At 45.2% G+C, this 14,415-nt stretch overlaps 1 protein-coding gene across 7 annotated transcripts in view; it reads right to left on the bottom strand.

The window, feature by feature from the left end:
* LOC139370327 (patatin-like phospholipase domain-containing protein 6) overlaps window positions 1–14,415 on the bottom strand; it is a 34,627-nt gene that overhangs the window by 17,739 nt on the left and 2,473 nt on the right. For 6 of the 7 annotated variants that reach the window (XR_011627126.1, XM_071109733.1, XM_071109737.1 and 3 more), the window contains exons 2-18: window positions 11,586–11,683; window positions 10,096–10,149; window positions 9,669–9,756; window positions 6,655–6,737; window positions 6,449–6,540; window positions 6,157–6,297; window positions 5,767–5,926; window positions 5,179–5,259; window positions 3,991–4,119; window positions 3,804–3,884; window positions 3,267–3,474; window positions 2,877–2,977; window positions 2,448–2,627; window positions 1,835–1,912; window positions 1,238–1,443; window positions 471–602; window positions 134–257 (exon numbers count right to left, since the gene is read on the bottom strand). Coding sequence is in view for 6 of the 7 variants with exons in the window: in XM_071109733.1 (XP_070965834.1) it covers window positions 134–257; window positions 471–602; window positions 1,238–1,443; window positions 1,835–1,912; window positions 2,448–2,627; window positions 2,877–2,977; window positions 3,267–3,474; window positions 3,804–3,884; window positions 3,991–4,119; window positions 5,179–5,259; window positions 5,767–5,926; window positions 6,157–6,297; window positions 6,449–6,540; window positions 6,655–6,737; window positions 9,669–9,756; window positions 10,096–10,149; window positions 11,586–11,642 (1,995 nt within the window). In the remaining variant the exon portion in view is untranslated. Of the gene's footprint in view, window positions 1–133; window positions 258–470; window positions 603–1,237; window positions 1,444–1,834; window positions 1,913–2,447; window positions 2,628–2,876; window positions 2,978–3,266; window positions 3,475–3,803; window positions 3,885–3,990; window positions 4,120–5,178; window positions 5,260–5,766; window positions 5,927–6,156; window positions 6,298–6,448; window positions 6,541–6,654; window positions 6,738–9,668; window positions 9,757–10,095; window positions 10,150–11,585; window positions 11,684–12,920; window positions 13,027–14,415 lie in introns of those variants that run through there. The other variant, XM_071109734.1, reaches the window with a different exon arrangement.

The following is a 14,415-nucleotide window of genomic DNA, read 5'->3' as shown; positions in this document are numbered from 1 at the left end:
ATAAGTCTAATATAAATAAATTAGGTTTACTTTATTCTGAATATTAGCTTTATAAGCTAATATAGCAACAATATATAGCCTTTAAATGAAAGACCAGAACGATGAGAGCTGTAGAAATGGGCCAAAGTCTCACCACTCCTATGAGGTCTCCTCGACCGTACTCTCCTACCAGCTCCTTCTTCCCGTTAGCTTTACGTATAACAGAACGCAGACGTCCATTCAGAACTATGTAGGTGCAGTCCGACTGGTCTTCCTGCCTGGTGATAGGACGAGAGGAGGTGGAGGACAGTCAGTTCAGTTTTCATCAGATTCTCCCCCCCCCCCCCCCAAAAAAAAGAGTAGTTTGGTTTCAGGACAGTGTTCATTTGAACGTGTCAAAGAAAAATATATTGTCCGTCAGAAAAAGTTTGCCTGCTTGTAAATACGAACAAACTCACTAATACAGATTTTCTGGTCAAAATTCAAAATACCTATAGAGGGCTCTGCCGGCCTCCACAGCCATCCAGTCTATGGCGAAGTCCATCTGTCTGACGAAGGGGGACATGCGGATGGCTACGGTGTGGGCTGCACTCAGAACCACACTGGGCTGTTCCCTCATGATCCTAAAGACAGGGGGCAGCACAGAGCACACCAGATCAGGAAAAACACACATGCAGTATCTTAGGGGAGGCAGTCACTACGCTTAAATACCACAGCAACTGATAAATAAAGCTAGGGTTAGGGGAAGTGTTAGCCAATTCCCTCCTTTCTACCACGACCAGATAGATAGTAATAACCAGCATCTTATCAGCAGTAAGACAGTTGTGACATAGAACGAGAAATGCATGTTTGGAACTGAAGCCAACCTACTTATAACAGATGGTTTAATATTCAACAGTCAGTGACAGCTGGTATATTTCATGTAATCATTCAACAAACTGCATACCTCTAATTCTAAACCCAAGTTAGGCTTAAACTAAAATGGTCCAGCTTAATGCCCAGACTGTGAACAATACCCCTTTCACACAGAAGGGTTTAGCCCAGGGGTAGGAAACCCTGTTCCTGGAGGGCCACGGGTACAGCAGGATGTTGTTCCAACTAGGCACCACACCTGACCAACTGAGCTAATTGAGCAGTTCATCGCCTACATTCAACACAGCTGGTCTTCCAGGTCGGTTAAATCAAAAACAGGAAGTGCCTGCGGCGCGGCGCCCCCCCCCTTAGTCTCTTTCTAGTCTGGTCTCTACTAGACACCCACTCGTAGAAGTCAGACTTGGAGATCTTGAGGAAGGTGCAGTCTCTGTTGGCCTTGATGGTGAAGATGAGGGGCTCTCCAGTCAACACGGCCAGCTGGCCCACCATCTCACCCGGCTGGGTGACAAACAGGCACACCGCATCCTGCTTGTCGATCATCCGCTGGTACACGTGGAGACAGCCGGACAGGATAAAGTGGAGACTCACATCCTGAGAGGAGAAGAGGGAGTTCAGATTTCACATCTCATGTTTTGGTGTGTTTAGAGGGGTTGAAGAGAGGGGAGGAGAATAGAGGGGGGAAGGAGCTGGGGAGGAGAGAATAAAGTGCATGAGAAAGAGGGACTTGGACGGGGAAAGATGTCAAGGAAAACAGTAAGGGATGATAGGTTTTTGATATTGCAGAATTGGTGATTAAACAGTCAGGTTGGTATGTATTGTCGTGGAGATATAAACAATTTTGACTTTGCAGCTGGCCCATCTAGCGGAAATAGCTCAGTTCTGCCTCCATGGCAAGATTCATGACAATAAACGTCAACCTGCATTAAAACAGAGTAGAGGAGAGAGGGAAGACATCTTCCCTCTCTCCAAGCAAGTAAAATACCTGGTCTCCTTGTCTAGCCAGCACGGTTCCTGCCTTGGCATGGTGCAGAGTCACTCTCCCATTCAGCAGAGCGGGGTCCTGGCAGAAGAAGGAAAAAGAACAGAACGAGAGAAAGAAAGAGTGACACAGCATTTGAGGGAGGGAATGAGGAAACACTCTTGGTGGTGAAACAACATCTGGATTCCCTTTTTTCTCTCCTGGGCTGCAAATCAAGAGGGTTGGCAAATATACGGAAGGAGACAGAACTTTCAATATTGTACATTTCAGATGCTCGGTGCCAACCATAACAGTAGATTGTGAAATGGAACTGTAAGAAGCTTAGATAAAGAGTCAGAGGGAGAAAGTGCTGGGTGATGTCCAGTAAGGAGACATGTTTTCAAATGGGGAGGTACTACTTGAACTTGTCCAATAAGAACACTTTTGGGTTTTGCGTTTCAAAATGCCTCGTCTAGACATGGTACATTATCCCAAAGGACAAAGTAACTTGGTGACAGTTTAACGCAATAATCAGATAAATACCACATGATTACATTGATACTAGAGTCATGGTTGCATAGATAGCAACCATCGACTGACCATGTGCTAAGGTTACTAAGTAGTAGTTAGTACTAACCTCTATCCTCATGAGTTTGAGGAGCTCCTTCAGGGCCTCCTCGAACAGGGCAGGGCTGGGGCGACCAGGGACGGGTCCTGGTCCTGGTGAGAACTGGTTGTCCGGACCCCCCTCCTCCTCGGGGTACAGGTACACCCCCGATGGCACCTCGTCTACGGTCACCCTCCTCTCCCGCTGGTCCTGGGAAAGAAACAGAAAACATGGAGGGACATGAATGTCAATTACTGTACCCTGTGCCTGGCCTACTTGGAAGTGCAGATCTGTGTCGTACAAAGATAAGAGTTAGTGGTCTACGTTGAAGTGCAAATGTGCATTTTCGATTTGATTTCAAAGGTAAATACATGTTCTATACACATGTGACTAATATCCAACTTTGTGTGTGTGTGTGTGTGTGTGTGTGTGTGAGCGCATGCATTCGTGTATGCTAACCCGTGTATAGGTGGGTGGCGTGTTGCCGTCCTCAGCGGAAACTGAGATCCGTCCTCTCTCGTAGGCCATGTCGAAATCCGACCGCAGATTCTTCTGCATGCCTGTGTGTAGACACCACACACACACACACACACACACAACAGAAATCATGTTGACACAAACACGTGTAAATGCCACAGTCAACAGTCTTGAGAAGCAGCAGAGCTAAGTTACATACTAGGAACATAAAGTGCACTAACGTCAAGTTAGGTCCCTAACATGCAGTAAAAACTGGACTGAAGCCACAGAGCTAAAGTTACATACTAAGAATGTCGATGTTACCATACAGACAGAGAGAAAAGAACGGAAGAGGACAGAGAGAAAAGAACGGAAGAGGACAGAGTTAGTCACCGGCGATGTCTACAGGCATGGAGATGGTCCTGCTGAGGGTTGGTGGGACTGTGGCTCCATCCTTCCCAGAATCTGATGCGTCCTTCACAGCGGCCTCGCGGTCCTCCGCGGGCACGGTCAGGCTCCCGAAACGCTTGCCGTGGCGCTGGGGGCTGGTGCGGGGCACGGGGTGGGGGGACAGGGGCAGCAGGCGCAGGAGCTGCATCTCCTATAGGGAGGGGAGGACAGGGGCATGGGGGGGGGGGGGGGAGAGAGCGAGAGAGAGAGGTTAGGGTCAATGAAGGCAGGCTAGCGTTGAATTAGCATCATTATAATTACCAGGTCAGCACTGAAAAGTGACTAGCGGTAGCATCAGCGTTGAATGACTCAATCGTATTGAAAACAGCATGTCTGATGTAGCTTCAGCTAACGAAGTAGCATTCCTGGTAGATGAAGTAACAAACAGAATGTCCATGTGTGGGTGTGTGTTTGAGGATCTGGGTGGTATGATGAACCGTGGCGCTGTGTGTGTGTGTGTGTAAAGGGAGCTTGACTCACGTGGCTAAAGAGCTCGTTGGTGAGCCCTAGGTAGTTGTGCAGCGCCAGAACGGTTACTCTTTGGAGACGAACCATGATGATCTGCATGAGAAGACCGAGGGAGGAAAAGGTCACGTGAACACCAAGAGAAAACGCACATCCACACCTAGTGACAAACACACACACACACACACACACTACAGCTTACCTGGACAACCCGCACCAGGGTCTCAGGGTACTTCTCGAAGATGGAGAGGAAGGCCTCGACAGGTAGACGCAGTACGGTGGACACCTCAGCCGCCCGCGCCGACACCGTCCTGTACGGCTTCTGGTGTCCCTGAAACACACACACTCTTAGAATATACTGTACTAACTCAATATTAGTGACTTTACAGACATTTTGGAGACTTGAGACATTTGACAAGTTCCTGTTTTCAGCAGTAAAGGGAGGGGAAGTTTGTGTTGGGAGTGGTTTTCACATGCTAGCTAGGTGTACCTGAAACAAACACAATGACAAGGCTCTTTCATCACTCTCTTATTTATTTAACTAGGCAAGTCAGTTAAGAACACATTTTTATTTTACAATGACGGCCTACTTGGGCCAAACTCACCCCTAACCCGGACGACACTGGGCCAAATTGTGCACTGCCCTATGGGACTCCCGATCACGGCCGGTTGTGATACAACCCGGAATCGAACCCGGGGCTGTAGTAACACCTCGAGCACTGCGATGCAATTTCTTAGACCGCTGTGCCACTCGGGAGGCCATATAGCGGTCAATGAAAAATGAAAGCAGCCGTTTTGCTGCAGTGACTTGGGTGAAGCCTTTTTAAAATGTCCCTGTGACCCACGCACTAACAAAGAACTGAACTACTTAACAAAATGTTTATAGTCTCAAACCAAGAAGAGGGAACTAGCAGAACACACCAGCAGAAACCATTGCTTTAGAGACATTTTCCATTTCCTTTTCCCAGCCGTAAAGCAAGGGCTCATGGATGTTTGTGTCAGTGAGTTTTCCCAGGACTAAATATAGGGGTTACATTCTAGCTACCAACTCCTCTTGACTGTAAAGGGTCATGTGTTTAATAGCTCATTGTATACTTATTGGAAGTTTAAAAAATCCCACCAAAAGTCAAAGCTGACTTAAGCCACACATAGTGCTTCATGATACAACATTAAATTGCGAAATCATCATGATTTTGATAGGATTCAACTTAGCCTCCAGAGCTGAGGCTATGATTCAACACTAGATTGCCCTGACTTGTTCCTTGACTAAGTTCAAATGTCTGACTGAAACGTGAAAGGGAAAGACAAAGGGGTGACTCGAACAAGAAACGACACACGTATGGTGATTTAGGGAGTGTGGAATGCGGGACAGGAAGTGGGCGTGTCTTACGGTGATGACGTCCAGGATGCTGAGGAGGCTGTGGACACTGTCTCCGGGGTACACCTCCTTCACCACACCGTCCTTGCCGTCCTGAAAACACACAGGGGTAAAACAGAGTATGTCATAACAAATTAACATAGACAAAAGACACGTACATTTTTGTGTTAAAAAATAAAAAGCACAGAAAAACACAGGCAAACAGTACAATTGACAGTTATCTTGAAAACATTATGTTCGTGTTAAGTCATTCCAATCTTTGCCCAAATGCAAGTTTATCGTGGTCATAACTTTCTAAATTCCGAGAACATCCCATTTGAGCCTTTTCCTCCACATTGGGATAATCTGAGTCAATAAATAATGATTAGCACCTATTAGTTTATGTCCTACTAGAGAGTTAATAGTTAGAGAACTGTAAGCCCCTTATAAAGTCCCTATTTAATTGTTAGCATGGGTGGAGGCTCATTTGCACAGAAGGCAAAAAACAAACAAGAAAATGTAAATGTCTGCACACACACACACACACACACACACACACACACACACACACACACACACACACAGAGAGAGAGAGAGAGAGAGAGAGACGCTCTCTCTCACCATTCCAGTAAGGCACAGTTCTAGTTTTCCGTCCTGCACCACGTAGATGCTGCTGTCAGGCTGGCCCGGTCTGAAGACGTACTCTCCCTGTTGAAACTGCAGGAACACCATGTGTTTACACAGCTCCAGGAACAGAGGCTTCTCAAAGTGGCCCAGCACACTGCAGGGGGGGTAGAGATGGAGAGATTACTACAGACACACATCACCTTGCATCATAAATAACTACTCAATATTATTTGTAGATCAGTCAGTCACAATCTACCCATGATACATGGCAGTTTAGATACTTTCAAACACACGTCTCCTCCATATAGATAAGGACTCCACAACATCTTAACACACACAGGGTACACTCTACACACGCAGAAACTCGGAGAAGTCCCTACGTACCGGACGTTCTTGAGCATGTAGAGCACCTCGGAGGGCAGGTGGGAGTTGGCCACGTCAAACTCTGTAAGGTCCGCCTCCAGCACTGAGGGAGGAGGCTCCTTAGCTACCAGGGTGGGCACCTCCTTCTTAAAACGCAGAATCCTGGAGGAAGGAGAGGGGGATGGATGGAGAGAAGGATGAGAAAGCGGGAGGATAAATGTATAACAGACTATTGTTCTCTACTCTGTAGTCACCAAGTAAGTTAGCGTCATGGATATCAGTAGAGTAGACAGGGTAAACCGTGTTCACACACTTTTTGGCAATGTTGAGCATTTTCTGCTTCTTTTTGAGTCGTGGGCGCGAGGAGGAGGCTGTGCCCACCAGGGAAGAGGTGGACTGGGACACCTGTGAGAGCAAGAGGTCAAAGGGCAACTATGGCAAAAAGACGCATTGTCGAACAAAGGGGTACCATTTTACTTTGCTAGAACCCCCAAAACGCATCCCACCACTGCCACTAACCTTGCGCATGATCTTTCGCCCATAGAACATGACCTTGTCCCTCTTGCGGAATCGATACTTGGGGGCCTCCTGGGCTTGCAGGTCTGTGAGAAGTTAAAACATACATATAGATACTAGAGCACGGACACAAACAGTAAGTCAATGTGAGTAAGATAAAGTACCCGTATGAACATTTTAAGACGCTATACAATGCTATAATGTAAGCTAAAACCATATATTCACTAGCAAAACTGAAATTAACACAAAAAAATATTTTTATAAAGTTATTGGGCTGACCCCATTTAGTTGACTGGACAATTGTTTGGTCAACAGGCTGTTGGTCGACCAAGATTTTTTTAGTCGAGCAGTTGCAAATGGATTTTTAAAAATTCCATGGCACACGAGAAACCGGTCTGATTGGCGCCTGTCTCAGTGGACTTATCCAATGAGGAGGCAGAGGGGATGCCACGGTCCAAGATGAAAGGGGGTGTTGCTAAAATACATGTCTCTCCCCAGAATGGGCTCTTTCCCACCATTTCGTATACATTCATCGTTTCATAAATTAATTGTGTGAATTCTTTGCCCTTTGATTTTAAGTGTCTATCAATTCCACATTACAGACATCACCAGTAGTAACCAACATTTACCGTTAATTCCCAATCTACAATGTCTGTTTGTTTATGGTAATTTCTGTTAAAATATTATTATGTCTACAGTCGTTTACCGTTCTCATTGTGGGAGTGGACACGTTGTTTGCAGTAATCACAGCCTATGCTACACTTGTGAGAAAAAAGTTGGTTCATTTCATTCCATTTACAAATTGTCAATTTATTAATTGTCTTTTGTTTGGAACACACCTGTCAATGTTGAGTAAGGACGTGCACCTGATTACACATATAGAAGTAGGCCTAGGCTCCCTGGCCTGCGCGCTAATGGTGGCCTATAAAATGTGCCCATTTGGGGATGTCTGATAGTATTTCTGATGGTCTTAACTCACTCACCATAAGCCATTTTGCTTCTCAAAGAAATGCTTTCTTCACCTCAAAGAGAACGTTAACAAAAGTGTGAGAATGACAATAGTTTGTCAATGCATTTGAAATATATTTCCAGCTCTCTCCCTTTCAATAACCACTCAGCATGAAAGGGAAACATCTAATGCTCTGATCCAGTGGAAACGTCATAAAATACCTGGATTAATTCTTATCCCTTGCACAAATAGCCTACAGCTGTGTCTGTCTCGAGATCACTAGAGCAGGAAACTGAGGGCCCAGAGTATTTTATACAATGTTACAAGTTTGCTAGCAGGAGCTTCTGCAGGACACAGTTGATAAATTGTTTCAAGTTCATTGCAGACAGGCCATGCATTGCCAAAGTAATTGATAGGATACTTATATTTAAAATCAGGATATTTTCTACCTGCAGGCTGCAATGTTTTTATTTGCTGGCTTTATGTAGGCAATTTGTACATAAATGTCAATAGTTGCTTTTAGATTTGTATCATGTTCATTTAGATTTCGATATAATTTAGATTAACCACATGACAATGACTTTGAGATACAAAGATTATTATAAATTAAATTAAACTGTTTCACGAAAATGTGCATACGAAAATCATAACTGCCACACAGATCGGTAGAAATGTTAAGATTGGTACTCCAAATGTTAAAGGTTGCCGACCCCTGGTGTTGCTTTATTAACGGCAACTTCGGGAGCTTAACGGCAGAATCTGCGAAGGTGAGCAGGAGGGTCAGGAAATGATTTAGGCTATCTTGATCCCTGGCTTCCTCAAGGGTCATGTGTCTTAATTATTTAAACCAAACAGTGTGCTTAAAGCATCAGACAAGCTCAGTACATATAGTTGATTTTATTCAAACCTAGTGTATAGATACTTTTAGTCATGAAGGGTGTGTATGTGTGGACACCTGCTCATCAAACATCTCATTCCAAAATCATGGGCATTAATATGGAGTTGGTCCCCCCGTTGCTGCTATAACAGCCTCCACTCTTCTGGGAAGGTTTTCCACTAGATGTTGGAACATTGCTGCCGGGTCTTGCTTCCATTCAGCCAGAAGAGAATTAGTGAGGTCGGGCACTGATGTTGGGCGATTAGGCATGGCTCGCAGTCGGTGTTCCAATTCATCCCAAAGGTGTTTGATGGGGTTGACGTCAGGGTTCTGTGCAGCCCATTCAAGTTCTTCCACACCTGGCATCCGCCAAACAGATTAGTCCGTCAGACTGCCAGATGGTGAAGCGTGATTCATCACTCCAGAGAAGGCGTTTCCACTGCTCCAGAGTCCAATGGAGGTGAGCTTTACACAACTCCGGCCGAGGCTTGGCATTGTGCATGGTGATCTTAGGCTTTTCTGCAGTTTCTCGACCATGGAAACACATTTCATGAAGCTCCCGACGAACAGTTCTTGTGCTGACGTTGCTTCCAGAGGCAGTTTGGAACTCAGTAGTGAGTGTTGCAACCGAGGACAGACAATTTTTATGCGCTATGCTCCTCAACACTTGGCAGTCCCGTTCTATGAGCTTGTGAAGCCTACCACTTTGCCGCTGAGCTGTTGTTGCTCCTAGACGTTTCCGCTTTACAATAACTGCACTTACAGTTGACCGCGGCAGCTCTAGCAGGGTACAAATTTGATGAACTAACTTGTTGGAAAGGTGGAATCCTATGATAGTGCCACATTGAAAGTAACGGAGCTCTTCCGTACAGGACAATCTACTACCAATGTTTGTCTATGGACAGTACATGGCTGTGTGCTCGATTTTATACACCTGTCAGCAATGGGTGTGGCTGAAATAGCTGAATATACTAATTTGATGGGGTGTCCACATACTTTTGGCCATATAGTGTTTATGGACAAAGACACAATCGACGACTTTCGGTCAACCAAATTCTTCGGGGGTCGGGGACAGCACCCCAAAGTTCTTAGGTGTAAGTGAAGGGCAATCGCTAGAGTACCTGAAGCTAGCATTTATTTAATTTAATAATTAACGGAGAAAACACATTGGAGAGAGAATGTGACACGTACTTCTGAGCTGGATCCTCCGCAGCATGAAGAAGATGAGGATGGCGATGAGGATTATGGCGATGCCCGCACCAATCACCATCCCCATCATCTAGAGAGAGAGACGCACATCGACAGAGAGAGACATGGACAGAGGGAGAGAGAGAGAGACACGGACAGAGGGAGAGAGATGTAGAGAGACACGGACAGAGGGAGAGAGATGTAGAGAGAGACGGACAGAGGGAGAGAGATGTAGAGAGAGACGGACAGAGGGAGAGAGATGTAGAGAGAGACGGACAGAGGGAGAGAGATGTAGAGAGAGGCGGACAGAGGGAGAGAGATGTAGAGAGAGGCGGACAGAGAGAGAGGTGTGCAGCCGCTGATTAAAGCATAATTAGAACGACTTAATGGAATGAAACACTGCACACCAGACCACAACATACGAACGAACCATGCTCGTCTGTAGCTCTTCCTCCACAAACGCCTTGATGTTATTAAACCCTTCCTGTTGGTAGACAAAAAAAAGAAGTGAACAACCGTGTAAAATAGCCTATATACTATGTAGACAGGGAACTTTTTCCAGAGCTGGGAAAGTTCTGTTACGGAGTTAAATTACTGACATGTAAAGGAATCCAGGCTTTGGGATTTGCCATGCCCAGGCAAAGGAATGGCAGAGGAGAAGGAGGAATGATGAAGTAAAAATGTTTCATCTGGGTTGAATCAGGTCTGACGATTCCCAGAGGGGCTTTTAAACACATCCAGTCACCCAATGTGTTTAGTTTGGCCTAACTATTTATCCTCAACATCCTCTTTTGTCAGCACCCGAACCCACTTCTTCATTCCTCCTTCCCTTCTTTACCCAGCTTAACTCAAATAGCTCCATATAAATATATGGGACAACATAACTCCCAAACAATACCTTTGATGATGATCATTATTATTATACAGTAAGCCTAATTGCCTTCTGTCAATATTGGTTTAGTTGCCTTGCGCCCATGTCAGCCTGGCTCTGAGACCAATAATAGGAAAAGTGACTGCTACTTCTTCACTCTGCTGCACCAGACAATAACACAGATCTAAATTGAGACATGATGCAATCTAATTTGGCTGTGATCAGCTGGCTGTAGCCTGCATGCGAACAAGAAACAGAGCAAATTAGAAAGATAAAAAGGGAATGAGGAAACTTGAGAGAGCATACAAGAGACCGAAGGAACGAGTGAGAGAGAGCCAAGAGAGATGTCTAACTCCTATGCCACACACAACCACACAGTTGGGGACCATAGCAGAGAAATTACAGTGAGAGTCTCTTGTCTTTTGAGGTCACTTTAACATCAAATCAATAGGACTCTTTTTTTCCAGAAGGATATCATAGAACTTGAGTGATGTCCTGCCAAACGGACCTTCCCTGTTCTATTTCCTTCACTGATTAAGACTAGGCCCTATATATATGACTCATTGAAGGAGTGGAGATCCTAGCTCGGAGATAAGCTTATATACAGTGTTGCTGCAATAGAAAGTGTGTGTGTGTGAGAGAGAGAGAAGGGGATGGCTGAGTTGACCACTGGTCACATGGCCAATCAGATCGTGTATAACTATGGGGCAAGGCCAATGGGCTTTTAGTACTCTGGCTCTCAGCCAATCAGTGACTGAGCTGGAGGAGAAGGGCGGTCAGTGCTTATTGATCAGGAGAAGAGACGAAAGAGAAAAGGACTCAGCTGCAATTATTGATGAGAGGTTGGATATGGTCTGAGAGATGGTGGATACTGTACATACTGCAGAAGACATTTCGGTTGAATTAATACAGCTGTGCAACTGACTAGGTATCCCCTCACACACTCTCTCTCTCTATGGAAGCGGTACTGTAGTAGTTGGTGAGGTCAATGGGGCCCGAGTAAGTGGTAGAGGACAGGATTGTGTGTGTGTGTGTGTGTGTGTTCTTACTTCCAGAGGGGCATCTGCATGTTCCTGGCCCTCTTGTTCCGAGGTGCTCTGTCCCATTCTAACCCCGCCTCTTCACCAGGCTGGTCCATCAATGGCCTTTAAGGAGACAAAACAGGAAGTTGGCATTAGACATGCAGGCTACAGTTTACGTCTCACACACAAGCAGTAAAGCAAATAGCTTTTTAGTAGCTTGGAAGAGAAACCTGGAGCAATGACTAACAAAATTATTCTAAATACTTTCTAGTATGCAATTATGACTCATTGCTCTTTGTAAAGGTTGTCCAGGTTTAGGGTTGCAAAATTCTGGTTACTTTCCTAAAAATGTCCAGGTTTTCCAGAAATCCCAGGTTGGAAAAGTCCCTGAATCAGGAGGCAACAAGCAGGAATTCCAGAATACTCCTGGAAAACCTGGGAACTTTCTCAGAGGTTGCAATGTTTATAGATACGTACTGTATATGTGTTTATGCATAAACAGCAGAGCCTCTCAGCCAATCCCCATCCGTTCCCCTCCCCCACTGAAACTGGCAACATGATCCTCTCCCAGTCCCAAACGGAGTTAGAGATAATAACAGTGCTCCAATGACACACAGGCAACATCCCAAAGGGCATCCTGTTCCCTACACAGTGAACTACTTTTGAACTGAGCACTAATCAAAAGTAGTGCACCATATAGGTAATAGGGTGGCATTTGGGACACATGATCCAGAGAGACAGACAATCCTGCCGTGCCCAGTTGACATTGGACTATCCCCCCCCCCCCGACCATCTCCCTGAGGGCTGGTCCTCTAAGAGGGTTTACCCCCCCAGACCTATTTGGGTTAATACTCCTGGGATTTAGGCCTAGCCCTGACCAATGAAACTCCACCCCCACCCCCCTTCATCTCGCCTCTTTACTTTTCTTCCTCCCACTCCATCCAGTTATCACAGCAGACGTTCCAGACCCTCCACCCTCTCCCCCTATCTCCATCCCTCCCTCTCGCTCTCTTAACCCATTTGTTGACCCAAACAAATGCAAGTATACAATCCAAACAAAGTCTTTACAGGCTACACACTGAGCACAGACAAACAAGCAGCGAGCTTTGCATTCAAACCTCCATTGACTCCCACTGAAACTGAGCAAACATACCCTAGCTAGGCAAACAGAAAGATATTTAGCCATACAATCTAATGTGATTTGGTTAAGGCCTACTACAGTGCATTGGGAAAGTTCAGTGCATTCCCTTCCACACATTTTGTTACGTTACAGTTTTATTCTAAAATAGATCAAATTTTAAGAAATCCTCAATCTACACACAATTTGTTTAGAGAAACATTAAAAATTAAAAACAGAAATACCTTATTTACATAATTATTCAGACCCTTTGCAATGAAATTGAGCTCAGGTGCATCTTGTTTCCAGTGATCATCCTTGAGATGTTTCCACAACTTGATTGGAATCCACCTGTGGTAAATTCAATTGATTGGACATGATTTGGAAAGTCACAGACCTGTCTATATAAAAGGTCCCACAGATGACAGTGCATGCCAGAGCAAAAACCAAGCCATGAGGCCAAACTGAGCAATCAGGGGAGAAGGGCCTTAGTCAGGGAGGTGACCAAGAACTTGATGGTCACTGACAGAGCTCCAGAGTTCCTCTATGGAGATGGGAGAACCTTCCAGAAGGACAACGATCTCTGCAGCTCCACCAATCAGGCTTTTATGGTAAAGTATCCAGACGAAAGTCACTCCTCAGTAAATGGCACATGAAAGCCTGCTTGGAGTTTACCAAAAGGTAACTAAAGAACTCTCAGACCATGAGAAACAAGATTCTCTGGTCTGATGAAACCAAGATTGAACTTCTTGGCCTAAATGCCAAGCGTCACATCTGGAGGAAACCTGGCACCATTTCTATGGTGAAGCATGGTGGTGGCAGCATCATCATGCTTTGGGATGTTTTTCAACTGCAGGGACTGGGAGACTAGTCAGGATTGAGGAAAAGATGAAAAGAGCAAAGTACAGAGAGATCCTTGATGAAAACCTGCTCAGGACCTCAGACTGGGGTAAAGGTTCACCTTCAAACAGGACAACAACCTTAAGCACACAGCAAAGACAATGCGGGGGTGGCTTTGGGACAAGTCTCAATGTCCCAGTGAGTTACTCAGCCAGAACCCAGACTTGAACCCGATGTAACATCTCTGGAGAGACTTGGAAATAACTGTGCAGAAACGCTCCCCAACCAACCTGACAGGGCTTCAGAGGATCTGCAGAGAAAAATGGGAAAAACTCCCCAAATACAGGTGTGCCAAGCTTGTAGCTTCATACCCAAGAAGACTCATGGTTGTAATCAGTGCCAAAGCGGCTTCCACAAATTACAGAGTAAAGGGTCTGAATACTCATTTTTAAAAACCTGTTTTGCTTTGTCATTATGGGGTATTGTGTGTAGATGGATAAAAAAAAATTCCACAACAAAATGTGGAAAAAGTGAAGGGATCTGAATACTTTCCGAATGCACTGTATATACGTTTTGAACTCCAGCTAAAGGGATCATCTATGACATCATGGTCTAGGAACCAGAGGCCAATTTTTTTATTTATTTTACCTTTATTTATTTAACTAGGCAAAGCAGTTAAGAACAAATTCTTATTTTCAATGACGGCCTAGGAACACTGGGTTAACTGCCTTGTTCAGGGGCAGAACAACAGATTTTTACCTTGTCAGCTCGGGGATTCGATCTAGCAACCTTCCGGTTACTAGTCAAATGCTCTAACCACTAGGCTATCTGCCGCCCCCGAGAGCTGCATTGGATGAAATCAAATCCGAGAGAGTGGCTGACAGTAGACTGTCATATTGC

The sequence above is a fragment of the Oncorhynchus clarkii genome, chromosome 17 (assembly GCF_045791955.1).
Source record: "Oncorhynchus clarkii lewisi isolate Uvic-CL-2024 chromosome 17, UVic_Ocla_1.0, whole genome shotgun sequence".
NCBI lineage: Eukaryota > Metazoa > Chordata > Actinopteri > Salmoniformes > Salmonidae > Oncorhynchus > Oncorhynchus clarkii.
This window is presented reverse-complemented; position numbering and strand designations above follow the sequence as displayed.